A 15316-nucleotide genomic window follows, 5' to 3' on the forward strand; every position below is an offset into this window, starting at 1 on the left:
ACTTTTTGGCAACTATGCAAAACGTAATGTTTGGCGTAAAAGCACCACAGCTCATCACCCTGAACACACACCATCCCCACTGTCAGACATGGTGGCGGCAGCATCATGGTGTGGGGCTGCTTTTCTTCAGCAGGGACAGGGAAGATGGTTAATCTTCCAACAAGACAATGATCCAAAACATAAAGCAGAATCTATAATGGAATGGCTCAAAAATAACCATATCCAGGTGTTAGAATGGCCAAGCCAAAGTCCAGACCTGAATCGGGAATCTGTGGAAAGAGCTGAAAACTGCTGTTCACAAACGCTCTCCATCCGACCTCACTGAGCTCCAGCTGCTCTGCAGGAGGAACGGGCAAACATTTCAGTCTCTCGATGAGTTTAACTGATAGAGACACACCCCAAGAGACGTACAGCTGTAATCGCAGCCAAAGGTGGCGCTGCAAAGGGTTAACTTAAGGGGGACCAATAACTTTGCATGGCCAATTTTTCAGTTTTTGATTTGTTCAAAAAGTTTGAAATATCCAATAAATGTCGTTCCACTTCATGATCGGGTCCCACTTGTTGTCGATTCTTCACTAAAAATTTGTTTTATATCATTATGTTTGAAGCCTGAAATGTGGCAAAAGGTCGCAAAGTTCAAGGGGGCCGAATACTTTCGCAAGGCACTGTATAAATGTCATTATTTTAATATTTAATTATTATTTATTTTTTAAAAATGTATTATTATTAATAAAAATATTAGGTAACACTAGTATGAGGAACACATATTCTCTATTAACTCCGACTTCTGCCTCATAATCTCCTAATTTCCTGCTTATTAATAGTTAGTAAGGTAGTTTTTGTAGCGTTTAAGTTTAGGTATTGGGTCGGATTAAGGGATGTAGAATAAGCTCATGCAGAATAAGGCATTAATATGAGCTTTAGAAGTGCTAATAAACAGACAATATCACAGTAATATGCATGATCATAACACACTAGCTAATAACTGAACCTTAAAATAAAGTGCTACCAAATATTTTAATATTGATGTATTAATCGTTTTATTATTACAAATTCTTCTGTTCACAAATAAAATAAAAGAAATAATTATTTTATTATTATTATTACGAATACATTTATTTTAATTATTACTTTTTATTAATTATTTTTATATACATTTTATTTATTTTAATAATCATGTATTATTATTTGAAATATCTTTCCAATTTTATATGTATTATAAAGTATTATATTTTTAAAATGTATTTTTTAATTGCTAATACATTTATTTATTTTAGTTATTAATTGTTACAAACATTACAATAATTATTATAATATTTATGCATTCATTCATTGAAATAATTTTCCAAAGCAGATTTATTATAATTAATTTTAATTGATTTGAATTTGTATTGAAAAATTATTTTAAAATGTTAATTTTAATATTTATGTATTAAACCTTTCCAATGCAGATTTATTTTTTAATTAATTTGATAATTTTTTTATGTATTTAATTAAATACATTTTTTAAAAATGTTTACTTGAATATTTATGCATTAATTATTTGAAATATTTGCCTTTCCAAAGCAGATTTATTTTTATAAATTTTAATATTAATTAATTAATTAATTAATTAGTTAATTAATTATTATTACTTAAAATATTGTTTAAAGTGTTTATTTTAATATCAATGAATTAATTCTTTGAAATATATTTTATATTATATATATATATATATATATATATATAATTTTAACTTATTTTTTATCCATTTTAAAATATATATATATTTAATTTATTACTTAAAGATATCCTATTAAATATTTACGTATTAACTCTTTAAATACCTTTCCAAAGCAGATCTTCTTTTCTCTACAAACTCCACCGATGAAAGGTCCTCTTTTCCCACCTTGACCTTCGTCATTCCTGGAACACGTTCAGATTATTATTTAATTTTTTTATCTTTATATAACCAGGCAAGTTAAGAGCAAGTTCTTATTTACAACAACAGCCTGCATTAGATCTCCTGAAACACATACACACATATTCTGCAGTACACACACATATAAAACATCCACTTACATTCTGTAATAAAAACACTCCTTAGTAGTTTTTGAACGCTGAAATTGAAATGATTGCAATACTTGTAATAAATTTCAGTCATTAGGAGCAGCAGAACAAAAAGCTGAACGGCCATCAGCGGGTCTTTTTTGGGATAGTTTAAAGAATATGATGAGATGATCTGGTTTTATATGCACTAATACGAGGTTGAAGCAATTCTTGAAGAGGGTTTTAGAAAATGTAGATTTTTCTGATCTACATGTGTGCATTTTTAAGACGTTTAAACGCCCCAAAAATGTATAGAAATTATATTCTATACTTTTATGAATTGAGAAACCATAAGAAGAGAGTCAATGTTCAGCAAGTATTTATGATTATGTTTTGAGCTATGTTCTATAGCTGTATTTTACGAGGTGTTTGTTGTCAAACTCAAAAAAAATCGATAAAAAAATTACATTAGTTACATGAATCACTTGAATTATAAGCCTTTTTTTAATTCAAAATGGCAAAATGTAGACATTTCTATAAGTGGACCTCATTATTTTTGTCGGTTGTTTAAACACTTCTATCCTAAAACAGCTTTCAAAGCCGCTAGCTTAGCTTAGCATAATGAATGGAATCCTATGTTGCCAGATAGCATGTCCCGAGTAAAAGTGATCCAAAAAAAACTCACCTAATTACTTCTTATGGCCTGTGTATTCACAACGAGTAGAAATCATTTTGCTCGGGACATGCTAGCTGGCAACATAGGATTCCATTCATTATGCTAAGCTAAGCTAGCTGCGACCCTGCCGAACTAAAACAATGCATGCAACATACCTAAATGTAGGAAAGATGTTGAATAATCTCTAAAACACTGGAGTGTTCCTTTAAGTTTAGCTACACTCACACTTTATGTCCGTTTACAGAACGGTCCAGATCTTACCCACAAGGCTTTTCTCCGGAGCAGGAGGCACGATGTAGCCGATATGCAGATACTTGGAGGCTAATTTACTGTGCAAACCCAAGAAATCACTGAAGCGCCGCTTGACGGAAACCTCGTCTCTGTTGAATATGGACAGGCTGGTCTAAACACACACACACACACACACACACACACAGAGGATTCAGAAGAGTCACAGCGATCCACACACACACACACTCTCAGAAGCGATCCACACACACACACACTCTCAGAAGCGATCCACACACACACACACTCTCAGAAGCGATCCACACACACACACACTCTCAGAAGCGATCCACACACACACACACTCTCAAAAGCGATCCACACACAAACACACTCTCTCAGAAGCGATCCACACACACACACTCTCTCAGAAGCGATCCACACACACACACACTCTCTCTCAGAAGCGATCCACACACAAACACACTCTCTCAGAAGCGATCCACACACACACACTCTCTCAGAAGCGATCCAGACACACACACACACTCTCAGAAGAGATCCACACACACACACACACACTCTCAGAAGCGATCCACACACACACACACACACACACACACACTCTCAGAAGCGATCCACACACACACACTCTCAGAAGCGATCCACACACACACACTCTCAGAAGCGATCCACACACACACACACTCTCTCAGAAGCGATCCACACACACACACACTCTCTCAGAAGCGATCCACACACACACACACACACACACTCTCAGAAGCGATCCACACACACACACTCTCAGAAGCGATCCACACACACACACACACACACACTCTCAGAAGCGATCCACACACACACACACACACACTCTCAGAAGCGATCCACACACACACACTCTCAGAAGCGATCCACACACACACACTCTCAGAAGCGATCCACACACACACACTCTCAGAAGCTATCCACAAACACACACTCTCAGAAGCGATCCACACACAGACACACTCTCTCAGAAGCGATCCACACACACACACACACACACACTCTCTCAGAAGCGATCCACACACACACACTCTCTCAGAAGCGATCCACACACACACACTCTCTCAGAAGCGATCCACACACACACACTCTCTCAGAAGCGATCCACACATACACACTCTCTCAGAAGCGATCCACACACAAACACACTCTCTCAGAAGCGATCCACACACACACACTCTCTCAGAAGCGATCCACACACACACACACACTCTCAGAAGCGATCCACACACACACACACTCTCAGAAGCGATCCACACACACACACACACTCTCAGAAGCGATCCACACACACACACTCTCAGAAGCTATCCACAAACACACACTCTCAGAAGCGATCCACACACACACACTCTCAGAAGCGATCCACACACACACACACACACACTCTCAGAAGCGATCCACACACACACACACACACACTCTCAGAAGCGATCCACACACACACACTCTCAGAAGCTATCCACAAACACACACTCTCAGAAGCGATCCACACACACACACTCTCAGAAGCGATCCACACACACACACACTCTCTCAGAAGCGATCCACACACACACACACACACTCTCTCAGAAGCGATCCACACACACACACACACTCTCTCAGAAGCGATCCACACACACACACTCTCTCAGAAGCGATCCACACACACACACACTCTCTCAGAAGCGATCCACACACACACACTCTCTCAGAAGCGATCCACACACACACACTCTCTCAGAAGCGATCCACACACACACACTCTCAGAAGCGATCCACACACACACACTCTCTCAGAAGCGATCCACACACACACACTCTCAGAAGCGATCCACACACACACACTCTCTCAGAAGCGATCCACACACACACACTCTCTCAGAAGCGATCCACACACACACACTCTCAGAAGCGATCCACACACACACACTCTCTCAGAAGCGATCCACACACACACACTCTCTCAGAAGCGATCCACACACACACACTCTCTCAGAAGCGATCCACACACACACACACACTCTCAGAAGCGATCCACACACACACACACACTCTCTCAGAAGCGATCCACACACACACACACTCTCTCAGAAGCGATCCACACACACACACTCTCTCAGAAGCGATCCACACATACACACTCTCTCAGAAGCGATCCACACACACACACTCTCAGAAGCGATCCACACACACACACTCTCTCAGAAGCGATCCACACACACAAACTCTCAGAAGCGATCCACACACACACACTCTCAGAAGCGATCCACACACACACACTCTCAGAAGCGATCCACACACACACACTCTCTCAGAAGCGATCCACACACACACACTCTCTCAGAAGCGATCCACACACACACACTCTCAGAAGCGATCCACACACACACACTCTCTCAGAAGCGATCCACACACACACACTCTCTCAGAAGCGATCCACACACACACACTCTCTCAGAAGCGATCCACACACACATACACTCTCAGAAGCGATCCACACACACATACACTCTCAGAAGCGATCCACACACACACTCTCAGAAGCGATCCACACACACACTCTCAGAAGCGATCCACACACACACACTCTCAGAAGCGATCCACACACACACACTCTCAGAAGCGATCCACACACACACACTCTCAGAAGCGATCCACACACACACACTCTCAGAAGCGATCCACACTCACACACTCTCAGAAGCGATCCACACACACACACTCTCAGAAGCGATCCACACTCACACACTCTCAGAAGCGATCCACACACACACACTCTCAGAAGCGATCCACACTCACACACTCTCAGAAGCGATCCACACACACACACTCTCAGAAGCGATCCACACACACACACTCTCAGAAGCGATCCACACACACACACTCTCAGAAGCGATCCACACTCACACACTCTCAGAAGCGATCCACACTCACACACTCTCAGAAGCGATCCACACTCACACACTCTCAGAAGCGATCCACACTCACACTCTCAGAAGCGATCCACACACACACTCTCAGAAGCGATCCACACACACACTCAGAAGCGATCCACACTCACAAGCGATCCACACACACTCTCAGAAGCGATCCACACACACACTCTCAGAAGCGATCAACACACACACTCTCAGAAGCGATCAACACACACACTCTCAGAAGCGATCCACACACACACTCTCAGAAGCGATCCACACACACACTCTCAGAAGCGATCAACACACACACTCTCAGAAGCGATCCACACTCACACACTCTCAGAAGCGATCCACACACACACTCTCACAAGCGATCCACACACACACTCTCAGAAGCGATCCACACACACACTCTCAGAAGCGATCAACACACACACTCTCAGAAGCGATCCACACACACACTCTCAGAAGCGATCCACACACACACTCTCAGAAGCGATCCACACACACACTCTCAGAAGCGATCCACACACACACTCTCAGAAGCGATCAACACACACACTCTCAGAAGCGATCCACACACACACTCTCAGAAGCGATCCACACACACACTCTCAGAAGCGATCAACACACACACACTCTCAGAAGCGATCCACACACACTCTCAGAAGCGATCCACACACACTCTCAGAAGCGATCCACACACACTCTCAGAAGCGATCCACACACACACACTCAGAAGCGATCCACACACACACTCTCAGAAGCGATCCACACTCACAAGCGATCCACACACACTCTCAGAAGCGATCCACACACACACTCTCAGAAGCGATCAACACACACACTCTCAGAAGCGATCCACACACACACTCTCAGAAGCGATCCACACTCACACACTCTCAGAAGCGATCCACACTCACACACTCTCAGAAGCGATCCACACACACACTCTCAGAAGCGATCAACACACACACTCTCAGAAGCGATCCACACACACTCTCAGAAGCGATCAACACACACACTCTCAGAAGCGATCCACACACACACTCTCAGAAGCGATCAACACACACACTCTCAGAAGCTATCCACACACACTCTCAGAAGCGATCAACACACACACTCTCAGAAGCGATCCACACACACACTCTCAGAAGCGATCCACACACACACTCTCAGAAGCGATCCACACACACACACTCTCAGAAGCGATCCACACACACACACTCTCAGAAGCGATCCACACACACACACTCTCAGAAGCGATCCACACACACACTCTCAGAAGCGATCCACACACACACTCTCAGAAGCGATCCACACACACACTCTCAGAAGCGATCCACACACACACTCTCAGAAGCGATCCACACTCACACACTCTCAGAAGCGATCCACACTCACACACTCTCAGAAGCGATCCACACACACACTCTCAGAAGCGATCAACACACACACTCTCAGAAGCGATCCACACACACTCTCAGAAGCGATCAACACACACACTCTCAGAAGCGATCCACACACACACTCTCAGAAGCGATCAACACACACACTCTCAGAAGCTATCCACACACACTCTCAGAAGCGATCAACACACACACTCTCAGAAGCGATCCACACACACACTCTCAGAAGCGATCCACACACACACTCTCAGAAGCGATCCACACACACACACTCTCAGAAGCGATCCACACACACACACTCTCAGAAGCGATCCACACACACACACTCTCAGAAGCGATCCACACACACACTCTCAGAAGCGATCCACACACACACTCTCAGAAGCGATCCACACACACACTCTCAGAAGCGATCCACACACACACTCTCAGAAGCGATCAACACACACACTCTCAGATGAGCATCCAAAGGCCTTTCTCACCTTGGTCGTCACTTTATACACCATGTACGCGTTCATGCCGTCACCTGGACAAACAAACACACACAAAACAAAACATTTCTCACCAAATGAGTGTCATGAATTGAGCACAAGCAGCTCTTCAGCGCATGTTTTTTAAACTCCGAACCTTTGATATGGATGTTTCTTTTATGAGAATGTTGGTAGCACTTTATTTTAAGGTTCAGTTATTAACTAGTGTCTTATGATCATGCATATTACTATGATATTTTCTGTTTATTAGCACTTCTAAAGCTCATATTAATGCCTTATTCTGCATGAGCTTATTCTACATCCCTTAATCCGACCCAATACCTAAACTTAAACGCTACAAAAACTACCTTACTAACTATTAATACGCAGGAAATTAGGAGTTTATTGAGGCAAAAGTCGGAGTTAATAGTGAATATGTGTTCCCCATACAAGTGTTACCGAAATGTTTTACTCCTGTTTTATTGAATCTGTCTTAAAGGGTTAATTCACCCGAAAAATGTAAATTGTGTGATTAATTCCTCCTGTGGTTGGCCAGCCGTCAGACCTCCGCTCATCTTCACACACAGATGAAGATATTAGTGTTGAAATCCGATGGCTCAGAAAGGCCTTCATTGACACCAATGTCATTTCCTCTCTCAAGACCCATAAAGGCACTAAAGACGTCGTTACAAAGCCCATCTCACTACAGCGGCTCTACAATCATTGATGAAGAGGCCAGAATAGAGTTAGTGCGCAAAAAACACTAAATAACGACTTATATAGTGATGGCCGATTTCAGAACAAAGCTTCGAACCGTTATGAGTCAGTGAATCGACTCATGATTCGGATCGCCGAAGTCTCGTGATTTCATCAGTTTGACTCACGATCCGAATCATGAACCGATTCACTGACTCATAACGGTTCGAAGCTTTGTTCTGAAATCGGCCATCACTATAGAATTCGTTATTTAGTTTTTTGCGCACATAAACTTCTCATCGCTTCATAAAACCTAAACTTGAAGTTGAACTTCAGGAAAGCTCCTTACCAACTTTCTCCGGGTCGGACACGGATATCTGAATGTCAAACGTGTCCCTGCTTTCCTCTTCATCTTCGTCCTAGAGAGGAAGAATAAAACTATGAGACAGTCATGAGATCAGATGGACACATGTGGTGTTACGCCACTTCAACCATTGGTGGTGCTGAGGAGATTGCCCCCTTCTAAATGTATAACGCTTTGAGGACCTAGAAAAAGCGCTATATAAATGTAACAGATTATTATTATTACTTCACCTCATCCGGCGATCGGTCGAACGCGCCCACGTCCATCCGCGGGTCGATTATGGCGGTGGGCGTGACGGGAGTAATGGCGGGCGACGGTCCGTCTGACAGGATTGGCTGCCGCTCGGGACTGTCCAGTGAAACTTCCTCTGTCGCTTCTGAAGGAGAGAAAGAACACAATTCATTTAGGACACCTCAAGAGTAACGCTCGGAGAACACTAGAGAAACGCTCAGAGAACACTCTAGAGTAACGCTCAGAGAACACTCTAGAGTAACGCTCAGAGAACACTCTAGAGTAACGCTCAGAGAACACTCTAGAGTAACGCTCAGAGAACACTCTAGAGTAACGCTCAGAGAACACTCTAGAGTAACGCTCAGAGAACGCTCTAGAGTAACGCTCAGAGAACGCTCTAGAGTAACGCTCAGAGAACGCTCTAGAGTAACGCTCAGAGAACACTCTAGAGTAACGCTCAGAGAACACTCTAGAGTAACGCTCAGAGAACGCTCTAGAGTAACGCTCAGAGAACACTCTAGAGTAACGCTCAGAGAACACTCTAGAGTAACGCTCAGAGAACACTCTAGAGTAACGCTCAGAGAACACTCTAGAGTAACGCTCAGAGAACACTCTAGAGTAACGCTCAGAGAACACTCTAGAGTAACGCTCAGAGAACACTCTAGAGTAACGCTCAGAGAACACTCTAGAGTAACGCTCAGAGAACACTCTAGAGTAACGCTCAGAGAACACTCTAGAGTAACGCTCAGAGAACACTCGAGTAACGCTCAGAGAACACTCGAGTAACGCTCAGAGAACACTCTAGAGTAACGCTCAGAGAACACTAGATTAACGCTCAGAGAACACTCTAGAGTAACGCTCAGAGAACACTAGAGTAACGCTCAGAGAACACTCTAGAGTAACGCTCAGAGAACACACTAGAGTAACGCTCAGAGAACACTCTAGAGTAACGCTCAGAGAACACTAGAGTAACGCTCAGAGAACACTAGAGTAACGCTCAGAGAACACTCGAGTAACGCTCAGAGAACACTCTAGAGTAACGCTCAGAGAACACTAGAGTAACGCTCAGAGAACACTTTAGAGTAACGCTCAGAGAACGCTCTAGAGTAACGCTCAGAGAACGCTTTAGAGTAACGCTCAGAGAACACTTTAGAGTAACGCTCAGAGAACACTTTAGAGTAACGCTCAGAGAACACTTTAGAGTAACGCTCAGAGAACACTCTAGAGTAACGCTCAGAGAACACTCAAGAGTAACGCTCAGAGAACACTCGAGTAACGCTCAGAGAACACTCGAGTAACGCTCAGAGAACACTCTAGAGTAACGCTCAGAGAACACTCTAGAGTAACGCTCAGAGAACACTAGAGTAACGCTCAGAGAACACTCGAGTAACGCTCAGAGAACACTTTAGAGTAACGCTCAGAGAACACTCTAGAGTAACGCTCAGAGAACACTCTAGAGTAACGCTCAGAGAACACTCTAGAGTAACGCTCAGAGGACACTCTAGAGTAACGCTCAGAGAACACTCTAGAGTAACGCTCAGAGGACACTCGAGTAACGCTCAGAGAACACTCTAGAGTAACGCTCGGAGAACACTCTAGAGTAACGCTCAGAGAACACTAGAGTAACGCTCGGAGAACACTCTAGAGTAACGCTCAGAGAACACTCTAGAGTAACGCTCAGAGGACACTCTAGAGTAACGCTCAGAGGACACTCTAGAGTAACGCTCAGAGGACACTCTAGAGTAACGCTCAGAGGACACTCTAGAGTAACGCTCAGAGAACACTAGAGTAACGCTCAGAGAACACTCGAGTAACGCTCAGAGAACACTCTAGAGTAACGCTCAGAGGACACTCTAGAGTAACGCTCAGAGAACACTCTAGAGTAACGCTCAGAGAACACTCTAGAGTAACGCTCAGAGAACACTCTAGAGTAACGCTCAGAGGACACTCGAGTAACGCTCAGAGAACACTCTAGAGTAACGCTCAGAGGACACTCTAGAGTAACGCTCAGAGGACACTCTAGAGTAACGCTCAGAGAACACTAGAGTAACGCTCAGAGAACACTCGAGTAACGCTCAGAGAACACTCTAGAGTAACGCTCAGAGGACACTCTAGAGTAACGCTCAGAGAACACTCTAGAGTAACGCTCAGAGGACACTCTAGAGTAACGCTCAGAGAACACTCTAGAGTAACGCTCAGAGGACACTCTAGAGTAACGCTCAGAGGACACTCTAGAGTAACGCTCAGAGAACACTCGAGTAACGCTCAGAGAACACTTTAGAGTAACGCTCAGAGAACACTTTAGAGTAACGCTCAGAGAACACTTTAGAGTAACGCTCAGAGAACACTCTAGAGTAACGCTCAGAGAACACACTAGAGTAACGCTCAGAGAACACTCGAGTAACGCTCAGAGAACACTAGAGTAACGCTCAGAGAACACTAGAGTAACGCTCAGAGGACACTCTAGAGTAACGCTCAGAGAACACTCAAGAGTAACGCTCAGAGAATACTCAAGAGTAACGCTCAGAGAACACTCAAGAGTAACGCTCAGAGAACACTCTAGAGTAACGCTCAGAGAACACTCTAGAGTAACGCTCAGAGAACACTCTAGAGTAACGCTCAGAGAACACTCTAGAGTAACGCTCAGAGAACACACTAGAGTAACGCTCAGAGAACACTCTAGAGTAACGCTCAGAGAACACTCTAGAGTAACGCTCAGAGAACACACTAGAGTAACGCTCAGAGAACACACTAGAGTAACGCTCAGAGAACACTCTAGAGTAACGCTCAGAGAACACTCTAGAGTAACGCTCAGAGAACACTCTAGAGTAACGCTCAGAGAACACTCTAGAGTAACGCTCAGAGAACACTCTAGAGTAACGCTCAGAGAACGCTCTAGAGTAACGCTCAGAGAACGCTCTAGAGTAACGCTCAGAGAACGCTCTAGAGTAACGCTCAGAGGACACTCTAGAGTAACGCTCAGAGGACACTCTAGAGTAACGCTCAGAGAACGCTCTAGAGTAACGCTCAGAGAACGCTCTAGAGTAACGCTCAGAGGACACTCTAGAGTAACGCTCAGAGAACGCTCTAGAGTAACGCTCAGAGGACACTCTAGAGTAACGCTCAGAGAACGCTCTAGAGTAACGCTCAGAGGACACTCTAGAGTAACGCTCAGAGGACACTCTAGAGTAACGCTCAGAGAACGCTCTAGAGTAACGCTCCCATAATATTTGAAGAATGATACAATGGAATGTTGGCATAACCAAGAATTTTCTTTTTTAAAACATCTAAAAAACTGGACGTTTTAAACTTCTCTTCGTTCTTATAGAACATTTTAGATTTTCTGTTCATGCAAAGAAATCATTAAAATATGATTTGATGATCAACAAACATTTATGATTATTATCAGTTCATATTTCTGTGGAAACTGTGATTCTTTGATGAATAGACAGCATTTACATGAAATAGAATCTTCTGTAACATTATAAACATTACTTTTGATCAATTGAATGCGTCCTTGATGAATAAAAGTACTTTTAAAGGGTGGTGTATGTGTCAAACAGATCTAATAGAAACTGTCAATCCTGAGGCAGAGCTCACACACCAGCGAACAGGTCATCCGGATCCTCATCCAGGAAGATTTGGTCAGGTTTGGGTCCATTGGAGCTCGTGTCGTTCTCTGGAGACGTTGGACTGGCCTGAGAGACAAAACAAACCAGAAATGAGCATATAGATGTTCTCTGAGTCCGTGTGACACGCTTTCTATAATTAAAGGGACACTCCACAAGTTTTAGAAATAGGGCTTATTCAACTTCTTTCCTACATTTAGATATGTGGGCAGATGCATTTTTGTCTCAGTGATGCATTGTTTTAGTTTGGCAGGGTCGCCGCTAACTTAGCTTAGCATAATGAATGGAATCCTATGTTGCCAGATAGCATGTCCCGAGTAAAAGTGATAAAAAAATTATTTAAAAAACACCTAATTACTTCTTGTGGCCTGCGTTATTACAACGAGTACAAATAGCGATGCAGATTAAGACTAGACGGTTTATAGGCAGATATTGATTTGGGACTATATTATGGGGAAGCAGAGATATCACACAGCACATTGCGATCGCTCGACAGCCGGAGGACGTGAGGATGAGAGCCGTGATATCTCTGCTTCCCCATAATATAGTCCCAATATCTGCCTATAAATCGCCTAGTCTTAATCTGCATCGCTAGTACTCGTTGTGGATACGCAGGCTACAATAAGTAATTAGGTAAGGAGGGGTTGTTTCTTTGGATAACTTTTACTCGGGACATGCTAGCTGGCAACATAGGATTCCATTCATTATGCTAAGCTAAGCTAGCGCCGACCCTGCCAAACTAAAACAATGCACTGAGACAAAAATGCATTTGCCCACATGTCTAAATGTAGGAAAGAAGCTGAATAAGCCCTATTTCTAAAACCGGTGGAGTTTCCTTTAAAGTTAATGTTCACACGTGTGTCGTAAACGTGTTGGGCTCACAGGATGAACCCATGACCGGAACTACAGGAAGTGCGAAGGAAGGGTCTGTGTCCAGAATCTGCTGATCAGGTGCAAATCAGCACATCAGCACATGACCGTGTGCATTTATGATCTGTTTAACACAGGTCTTGCATGCAAATGTGTGACCCTGGAGCTTAACAGCAGTCATAATCTCACGGGTATATCTGTGGCGATAGCCAACAATATATTATACATGTCAAAATTATACATTTTTCTTTTATGCCGAAAATCATTAGGATATTACGATCATGTTCCAGTAAGATATTTAGTTCATTTCCGACTGAAAGTATATATTATAAACGTATTATTAGTAGGGTAACACTTGTATGGGGAACACATATTCACTATTAACTCCGACTTTTGCCTCAATAAACTCCTAATTTCCTGCTTATTAATAGTTAGTAAGGTAGTTTTTGTAGCGTTTAAGTTTAGGTATTGGGTCGGATTAAGGGATGTAGAATAAGCTCATGCAGAATAAGGCATTAATATGAGCTTTATAAGTGCTAATAAACAGACAATATCATAGGAATATGCATGATCATAAGCAACTAGTTAATAACTGAACCTTAAAATAAATATACCTGACATAAAGTGTTACTATTAGTAGTAATATGCATTGGACTTCATTTGGACAACTTTAAAGGAGATTTTCTCAATATTTACATTTTTTTTGCACCCTCAGATTCCAGATTTTTTCAAATAGTCCTAACAAACACATCAATGGAAAGATTATTTATTCAGTTTACAGAAGATACATATCAATTTTACAAAGTCGACCCTCAGGGTGACATATTACGACCATTGATTTTCATGCATTGCTTCCATAATTTGAGGCAGAAATCACTTCAGTAGCCACACACACACACACACACACACACACACACACACACACACACACACACTTATCTATGATCTGAAGGTTTGTTTATAAACATGATAATATCGAGGCTCTGCGTTCGCGCGACGCAGTGTTGATGTGAAGAAAGGAGCCCGTGTCGCGCATGCGCGCTCAGCATCTCAACTCGCTCATGATATTCAGTGAAATTTGCCAGAACGCGATGAAAATACGACGCTGGTGTTTCGCTGAGTGTGAGCATTGATTATTGATCAGCTCCTGTGAGAAGATGGGCGTGTCGACGCGCGTTGTGAACGCTAGCGTCGCGCGCAGGTTTAATCTCACCTCCATTCTGCTCGCGGTGCTAACGAACAGATCCTCCCCGTCCTCCAGTTCCGTTAAGCCCGTGTGCGACGCCTCGGACATCGGTGGAGGCTCTCTGTCCTCCGCCATCTTCAACAATAACAGCCGAATAAAGTCTCTGAGTGATAGAATGAGTGTGTGCTGAAGCCAGTCATGTGACCGAGTCTCATGACAGAAGCGCTTCATGCGGCTCATGCTCCGCCCTCACTGCGCAGGACGGGCGGGTCTCCAGCACTGCGCATCCGCGGCGCGAGACACCGTACATCGAAATTAGGACAAAAGTCGAAATTAGGACTATTTATGGCATCATTTAGACTTTTGTGTCATGATATTGACTCTTCGTCATCATAATTTAACTTTATAAAATCATAATTTTGACTGTTTTATGTTTATTTAAAATTATAGTGTAAAATTATGACTTAAAAAGTAGAAATTGTGACTAATAAAATACAATATAATTACAAAAAGTTAAAAAATGAGATAAAAAGTAATATTTCTCAATCCAAATTACTTGTCATAAATATCACATT

At 42.9% G+C, this 15316-nt stretch overlaps 1 protein-coding gene across 1 annotated transcript in view; it reads right to left on the bottom strand.

Annotated features, from left to right (window-relative positions):
• Positions 1-14973, bottom strand: part of snx2 (sorting nexin 2) — a 32403-nt gene extending 17430 nt beyond the window's left edge. Inside the window, exons 1-7 of the mRNA XM_067414609.1 lie at positions 14769-14973; positions 12661-12754; positions 9056-9201; positions 8811-8880; positions 7778-7821; positions 2966-3107; positions 1827-1905 (exon numbers count right to left, since the gene is read on the bottom strand). Of these exons, the coding sequence (XP_067270710.1) occupies positions 1827-1905; positions 2966-3107; positions 7778-7821; positions 8811-8880; positions 9056-9201; positions 12661-12754; positions 14769-14972 (779 nt within the window). The 5' untranslated portion in view covers position 14973. The remainder of the gene's footprint in view (positions 1-1826; positions 1906-2965; positions 3108-7777; positions 7822-8810; positions 8881-9055; positions 9202-12660; positions 12755-14768) is intronic.
• Positions 14974-15316: the final 343 nt, after the last annotated feature.

The sequence above is a fragment of the Pseudorasbora parva genome, chromosome 13, assembly GCF_024679245.1.
Source record: "Pseudorasbora parva isolate DD20220531a chromosome 13, ASM2467924v1, whole genome shotgun sequence".
NCBI classification, from domain to species: domain Eukaryota; kingdom Metazoa; phylum Chordata; class Actinopteri; order Cypriniformes; family Gobionidae; genus Pseudorasbora; species Pseudorasbora parva.